Genomic DNA, 8,375 nt, shown 5'->3' with positions numbered 1-8,375 from the left:
TCAAGTCATATTCTTTATTTTCACATATTATTAATTTTGTTTAACAGATGGTTTTCAATAGCATGCTAAAACACCCCACAAGGAGTGAAAAACTGACACTTTCATTCAACAAAAGCTATCAATATATTTACAGGATAAAGAAATCTTCCACCGAAGACAAAGATCTTAACACAAGTTAAAACTTGTTAGTGTTTTTTGGGGGTAGCTTAGGGATGTGAAGCATTTTCCTTTAGGAACTGTGAATGACTTGAAAGTTATATTTACAAGTCCAACAAAGGCTGCCAGTCTCATAACTTTTCTTTATTTTTAATTAAAAGAATTAACTTCTTAAAAAATAGAAAACTTTCCAGCTTAGTTTCACTTCATTGGGATCCATAACTTGATCCAGGTACATATTGCACTAGTCTACGGTCATCTGAGTAAACTACACAGTTCTCATGTCCTCTCTTTTCACATAATCAGAAGTTTTTTCGTGACTTTTGCTTTTTTTATTTTGATGCGTCTTCACATGTTTGGCCAAATGATCGCTCCTCATAAACCTCTTGCAACAGTCCGGACACACAAAGCGTTTTTCCCCAGTGTGAGTTCTCAGATGTCTCTGTAACTCATCAGATCTGGTGAAACTTTTCCCACAGAAGAGCCAGTTACACACAAAGGGTCTCTCACCCGAGTGCCAACGCAGGTGCGCCTTCAGGTGCGACGTTTTGCCGTAAACTTTCCCGCATCCTGGGATGTGACAGATGTGCTGTTTCTTTCTCCCGGGCTCGTCGTTGGAGCTTGATGATTGACAGTTGGGACACCTGCATCTCCGGCAGCGACGGGCAGTGGCCAAGGTGGATTTGGTATGGAGAAGGGCCGCAATTTGCGTCTGGTACTGTGCAAAGTCTGTGTGTCCTAAGACCAAACCCCTCTGGATGGGGAAGCGATGGGGGGCAAGTGTTGACGGGTGGCTGACGTGGTTGCCCTGTTGAAGGCTCCACCATGGTATATCCTCCCCTGGGTTTGGAGACAGCTGTCTCTGCTGCTGGTGGACCAGGCCTGAATGTCCCGTCACAAAACCGGGCATCGCAGGTGGGATAGTGGTTGGTGCCGCGTAGGTAACGGCGGGAACGTACGTGGGAGTACAAGTTGGTTGTAACGATTGCATGGAGCATGGCAACATCTTGACAGGAGAGAAATCATAAGGGTATGTGGGGTCGGCCGGAGGGGTTAACGGGAGCTCGTGGTGGGAGGTATAGGAGCCCTGCAGGTGAGATTTCGAGGATAGTCCAAAGGAGGAATTGCTGGAGAGTGTGGACTGGGGATTCACCTCGTTACTCCACGGGTGGAAAATCTGTGAGGGTGAGCAGAGGGTCGTGTCGTAGGGAACTTGAATAAAGTCCGTGGGAGGGGATCCGTGATGATGACCGATCCTGTTACACGCTGCCGCTAAAAGTGCCAATGGAGAATGTTTACTGTCTTCTGGTGAGGAGTTTGGTGTGCGATCCTAGATCATATATGGAAGAACTGTGTTAATACATGCTTGAAAACACTATCTGAAGATCAAATCAAAGTTTTTAGGTAATTTTTGCTGCACAGACACTGTTTCATTTAAAGGAATATTCCGAGTTCAATTCAAGTTAAGCTCAATTGACAGCATTTGTGGCTTTATGTTGATTACACGTAAAAATGTGTTCGACTCATCCCTCCTTTTCTTTAAAAAATAAAGCAAAAATGGAGGTCAGAGTGAGGCATTTACAATGGAAGTGAATGTGGCCAATATTTGGAGGGTTTAAAGGCAGAAATGTGAAGCTTATAATTTTATAAAAGCACTTACAATAATTCTTCTGTTAAAACTCATGTATTATTTGAGCAGTTAAGTAGTTTTTAAATGGTTCCAACGTTTGTTTTTAGGGTTTGCGCGTTATGTCAACATGGCAACAAAGTTGTAAAATTGGCTATAACTTTACACAGAAAATCATGTTAACACACATTGTTTATGTCTCGTGGAAAGTGAGTATTTTAATGTTTACGAATTGGCCCCATTCACCTCCATTTTTTTTGTTTTTTTTTAAGAAAATGTGGGATGAGTTTAAATGAATGTTTATGGTAGTCATTCGTATGCCACAAATGCTGTCGATTGAGCTTAACTTGTAGTGAACCTGGCATATTTCAGTAACACTTTACAGTAAGATTCCATTGGTTAACATTAGTTAACAACATTAGTTAACGTGAACTAACAACGTATTAAGCATTTATTCATCTTAATGCTAATTAAAACATATACTAATACATTTTTTAAATCAAAAGTTGTTTTTGTTCATATTAGCTAATGCACTATGAACTAACATTGAACAACTGTATTTTTATTAACTATCTTTAACTAAGATTAATAAATGCTGTAGAAAATATATTGTTCATTGTTAGTTCATGCATGATTACTAATGCATTAACTAATGATAACAAATGGAACCTTATTGTAAAGTGTTACCAATATTTCTTTAATGACGACTACAAGCTGCTCACACAAATGCAATTCTTTTAATAAAAAACTAAACAAACAATAAATCAATAAAAATAAAAAAAATTCATAAATGAAGACACTTGATATGTTAAAAGTTACTTGTCTAGTATGGACTTATAGTACATTATTGTGTTTGTTTCCTATGTATTTGAATACAATTTTGTGGTAATTTGAAAATGCATATTTTTTACGTTTACTGTAAAGTTTATACATAAAAACCAACAATATTCTACCAAAACATATTATTAAATGTTCTGAGATATCTGTCACCATGGTACAGTAGACATGTTTAAGTTTGTCACATGTAAATATGAGATCATTTTAAAACGTGTTTCCAAATAAAAATGTCTCGCGCTTTACAAAAGTTTGCACGAGAGTTCTCGTAAAATATGAAAGTCATTTTCAACACAATTTCAAACTTTTCACGAACCTGAAGAAATGCCTGTAGTGTGTCGTTCCTCAGCACAGCCACAGCTGCCATGGCAACACCACCTCGGTTTCCTCAAGCTTCCCACTTTAAACAAACCAAATGCGATCGGTAAAAAAGTAAGTTAACGTCTTCTCGTGGAAACGTGTCGTCCCGTCGTTTCCTCTCCACCAGCTATCCTTCAACTATCTGAGGGAGTGTAGGATCACTTCTTAGGATTTGATAAGGACTTTGGTGGGCCGCCAGCCAGTCAGGAGTGAGATTTATGACTTTGAAGTTCGCCGCTGCCCAATCATCAAAGAAGAGCGGCTCTTCGAGAGGGGGAAGCAAATCCTCTGAATCCACACAAAGCTCCTATGGTGTGTTTGTTGGTCTGGATAAAAGGGCTGATTATTAGGGGGGATGGGAAGGGTGGGGATAAAGGCGGGACAATTAATGAAGTAATCACTATGTGGGAAATGTATATACACAAATAATTGGGTTTTCTTGATCAAAGACCTCCTCGCCGCCTGGAGACTACCGCTATTGCATGCCGGAGTCACCCGATCCCCCTTTCTGTAATTAAGGATTTGTTGTGTGACAATGCGAGTGTGTGTTATCTCCAGAGATCTCATGCAGTCTCATGTGATAACTTCAGCATTTGACCCTGTAGAAAGTTACGTCTCAATAATCGGTTTATTAGAAGTTTACAAGGGATTTGACCTGATGGGTTGCTCCAAAAATTCACAGTTAACATGCCACATTGATCAGTTATTAGTGATATTACACACAATACATACAATATACACAGTATTCAATGGAGAATACAGTTGGCAACACATGTGGTGTGTATTAAATGGTGCCCAGTGAAGAGTAGAAGTGTAATGTGCAGAATAAACTAAATAAATTGAATCTAGTATTAAAAACTTGAGAGTAATAATCAGAAATAGTAAGAATAAGTTATCCAGAGCAGTAAGTGTAATATCAAAAACAATATTAATAAAAGCATCTAAATTTTGTACATGTCTACATTATTAATATATATTTAATTATTTATATAGTTTAATATTTATGTATAAATATAACTTTTGTGTCTACATATACTGTATAGACAGACAGACAGATAGACAGATAGATCGATAGATAGATGGATGGATGTATGATGGGGCTTGGACAAAAATGCCATGGAAAGTGCCAAAAATGTCCCATAAATTTAAAATGTGCTGGCAAAACACATTTTGTTATCCTGTATGAAGTTTTCTGTTTTTATTTGAAACATCTATTTCTTAATGTTCTATACACATTTTCAAATTGTGAATTTATTTTAATGAACAATCAAATAAACGTATTAGACAAAAAAAAAAAAAAAAAAAGAAAGACAGCAACTATTTTTATATATATATATATATATATATATATATGTTTTTACAAGTTAGATCAAACAAAATAAGGCCCTTAAAATAAAATTTAGAGGCAAATATTGACCATTAATGGAAAGCTAATTTCTGACACTGATTGATACATATGTAGTTAAATCTATATTAAAATATTATATATATATATATATATATATATATATATATATATATATATATATATACACACACACACACACACACACACAAACGCACACAAAATTGACAATATTTAAACTTCAGAGGACTGCTGATAATAGAGATGAATCATAAAAAATAAAAAAAATAAAAACAATGACAATTCATTTAGTTAAATAGAGCTTTAAATTAGGCTGGTTTACAGTATTTCTAACATAAATCAACAAATCAAGCATTGACTAAATCCATAAAACGTTCAGTTACTCCTCTTTTGGCTGCACTAATTGATTGCTAAATAGATGTTCAACAAGCACAGGCTAATTTTCTTCTTAGTAGACATGACAAATCAGTTACAAAAGAACAATTGATGTCGTACAACAACCTGTGCTCGTCAAACCGGACTCATCAAGGTGTGGAGGTGACAGGATGATGATGTCTTAGTTTTGTCAGAGGCTGCATGAGAAGATTCAATCTTTGAGAACATATGAACATTTCCCAGTTCTCCTCCCTCTGCTCCGCCCTGAACCAGTCAAGCCTTCAATCTCCTACACATGTGACACCTCCACAGATTTTGAAAGAATCAAGGACTAGGTATTGCAAATGTGTACTAAAAAGTAAAAGTGCTCTCAAGTTGTTTACTGGGAGTAATTTAAAAGCTTTGCAGGCAAGTAAACTGTCTGGTGATGATATTTTAAATGTAAGGGGTAAACTAAATAAAAACAAGACACTGAAAAAATTATGTATGAGGAAACACCCACAGAGAGATGTCTCTAATTTATGATTTTTAAACTGTCTCTTTCGAGCAGTTTGGAGTGCTTGATGTTTAAGTAGATCAGCTCTTTTGATGGGATTAAGGTCTCTCCTTCTGCTCTGCAGACAGAGGGGGGATTCCCGCTGGGACAGGAGGAGATCTCAGTTTTCCTGAAGTCCACGGAGAAATGCAAGAAGGCACAATTCTGTTTATTATTTTTAACCATCAAGTCCAATTATAAGGTGTATTCCGTCATCACGAAAATAGTTACACGCTATATGATGACAGATATTACAGTTCATTCCAAAAGGAATAAATCCCTAAGTGCATGCAGGAACATACATTTTAAAGAAAAAACTAACTAAAGTTTTTGAATTTTGAAAATGATTACGTTATGCTAAATTAATACAGTGCTGGGTAGTAATGGGCTACATGTAATCTGTATTACGTAATAAGATTACAAAAAAAAATGCTTAGATTACATTTCATTTCATTGTGTATATAATTGGATTACATTTATGGATTACATGATTACATTCTTTTTTACATTTCCAATCAGTCAACGGCAATAACTAGTGCATAATTTACTGATTATTAGGGATGTTAACTTGCTCTGACAACGATTCAGTTTGATTATGATAACGATTATGATGCATCATGAAATCTGAAATTTGGTCACAATTTTATTTGATTATTTTGGAATGATTCATAAGTATTAAAAAAATATGCAGTAAAATAAATTAAATTTGGTGAATTAATTGATTTTAGACAGCACAGACATGCATCAGACTACTTTTTGGCCTATATGTTTGGCTGTAAATATAAACAGAAAAATAATACTGTTCCATGCATGTGTAAGCACGTGGGCAACATAATAAAATCATTTTAGTTTTTTTGTTTTTCTATGACCCTTTATTTTTCTGTTGCTGAGTAAAACAAAAGTAATCAGATTTGATTCTCTAAAAGTTTTATCTAAAAATTAAAACACTGATTACAATTTAAGTCATATAATTTGTAATCAGTACCGTATTACATTCTAGAAGTAATCTACCCAGTACTGACATCATGTTATACAGAGTCATGAGCCGGCCCAGACGGAATCTTCATGTGCAGAACTCTGCAAAAAAACAGCAGATTTCCGCAGAATTCCCCACTTTTTGCATGTTTGTTTATTAAATATTCTGGCTAATTTCAAGTTGCTTACAGCTACTACTAAGAGTATAGTACTCTCAGCTCCATTTAAAGCCGGTGCCACACTTTCCAATGTTTTTGAGGTGTTAGCTTCATTAACATAATCGCCGGCCAGGCAGAGGGAGATGAAGTGCACATTAGTGTCTGCCAGTGGGAGGTCATTCATCACTTTACCATCAGGACTCCCTGCTGAGTTAATGGTTCCAGCAATGGAAAAGCACATCAAAATAGGAAAAATCTTTCTGTCGATGAGGCAGGCTCCTGTGTTCCCTTCAAGTGACCAATGAGCTTCTTCTTCTACTGAAGAACTGACAAGACGTTAAGCTGATCTGAATGTTTTCATTGTGCTCTGCTGCATTTCATAACTGTAATCCAAAGTGATTCTGTCACCAAGCGTTATTCCTTCCTTTTTTTCCTACACTAAAATGACATCAAATAGCAGAGCCACAACAGTCTGTTTTTATTGAACTTCTTTACACACTGAAAGCCTCATATGGACATACATGTTCTTCGGCAAGCCTTGAGGGGATAAATACACAATCACGCACTTTCACAAGGTAAAGCAACATGATCACATGGGAAGTCGGCATGTTGTTTCCGAGAGTTCCGGTACTGTAGGATCGGTCACATTATGCTGATTCACTGATAAGTAACATTTTCTATGAAACATATTTTGCATTGGCTCCAATATGTCCAACTCGCTTCACAATGTGCTTTTGGCGCCCGTCCGTGGAAATGCACCTGAAAAATAGGGCTCACATGTGCCAGAAAGCCCAACACTTACTGCTTTGGTCACTGGGGGCAGAGTTATGCATATTGGTATGCACAGACAGATTTTAGCAAAAGAAAAGGCAACCTACTGTTTCTGATTTCACTAGATCTGTCTGGGAACAGTTACTCAATGAATTGCATCTGGCTTGTTTGGAGCATTTCGGAACGTGGTGCGTTTTCTCCCTTGGTTCAGTTCGTATAGGCATACTGTATATGAACACTGCAATCACACTCGAATCTGCACCAATACAATCGGCCCGAGACAACCTGGAAGGAGAAGAAATCTGTAGGTCAGCTCGCCCCTGTGATTCATCATCAAAACGTGGATACATCCTTTTGGCAGCTATATTAGATATAGGTCGATCTTCACGATGGCTTCTCTCTTTGGATAGCGGCACAACAGACACAGGTAGGATAGCGTCAACAACGTTTTGGTAAATAAAAATGTGGCTTCACACTTTCTGTGTTTGTGTGTGTGCAAGTGTGTGTCTGCACATGTGAGTGAGCTTTGTGAATGTGAGAACAGATTTTTACAGTTTTGGTTCATTTTAAAATATAACCCTGTAAAAGCGAACCAAACCATGAAGAAAATGCAACATTGTAACTATTTTAGCCCCTGTTTCGTAACAAATCAAGCAAGCTATAGGTCTGAAAATGTCCTAAATAACTCTATTACAATTGTTTATGCTCACGCGGTACTCCTGTTGTTATTTTGGCAAACTCCACTTGACAGGGAATCAGAGAGAGAGAGAGAGAGAGAGAGAGAGAGAGAGAGAGAGAGAGAGAGAGAGTTGGTATGTTTGTCACCACTCCACTATTTTGTTTCGGTAAGTGTGTCATACCTCCAACTGAAGAAAGTGAGTGTTGTTTGGAGTCTGATTGAGTGGCGCTGGCTTAATACTGTTTAAAGGGTTACTATTTAAATCCCTTCTGCAGCATCCAGAAAACTTTCAAAATTAGTGCTGAAAATGGGTAAAACTTATGCAGATTCTGTTTTGGGCCTGGTTGAGACTGAGAGTTATTGTCATTTTATAAAAAAGTAGTTTGAACATAAATGACAACTACATAAATGAGCAAACCTTTGTGATATTGTTTATTTCTCAGAGTAGGATACAAAAATCTAGCAAATTTTGAGTAAGAAAAACAGTGAGAACTTTAACACTGGACAAGACTGAAATGCCACCCAAATTCACAATGCAT

At 37.0% G+C, this 8,375-nt stretch overlaps 1 protein-coding gene across 1 annotated transcript; it reads right to left on the bottom strand.

Annotated features, from left to right (window-relative positions):
• Positions 1-3,098, bottom strand: LOC127448074 (transcription factor Sp5-like). Its single transcript, XM_051710355.1, has 2 exons — positions 2,934-3,098; positions 1-1,486 (listed from the first exon to the last, which is right to left on the bottom strand). Exons 1-2 carry the CDS (start codon positions 2,982-2,984, stop codon positions 425-427), a joined length of 1,113 nt encoding a protein of 370 aa, XP_051566315.1. The 5' UTR covers positions 2,985-3,098; the 3' UTR covers positions 1-424.
• Positions 3,099-8,375: the final 5,277 nt, after the last annotated feature.

Source organism: Myxocyprinus asiaticus, chromosome 11 (assembly GCF_019703515.2).
Source record: "Myxocyprinus asiaticus isolate MX2 ecotype Aquarium Trade chromosome 11, UBuf_Myxa_2, whole genome shotgun sequence".
NCBI classification, from domain to species: Eukaryota; Metazoa; Chordata; class Actinopteri; order Cypriniformes; family Catostomidae; genus Myxocyprinus; species Myxocyprinus asiaticus.
The sequence above is the reverse complement of the archived record's forward strand: the minus strand, read 5'-3'. Positions and strand labels throughout refer to the sequence as shown.

Excerpts from the sequence above, each read along its gene's own strand:
- LOC127448074 (XM_051710355.1), bottom strand. The coding sequence starts at position 2,984 with ATGGCAGCTGTGGCTGTGCTGAGGAACGACACACTACAGGCATTTCTT. Across the intron at positions 1,487-2,933 it reads CACTACAGGCATTTCTTCAG|GATCGCACACCAAACTCCTC; the intron begins GTTCGTGAAAAG and ends TATATGATCTAG.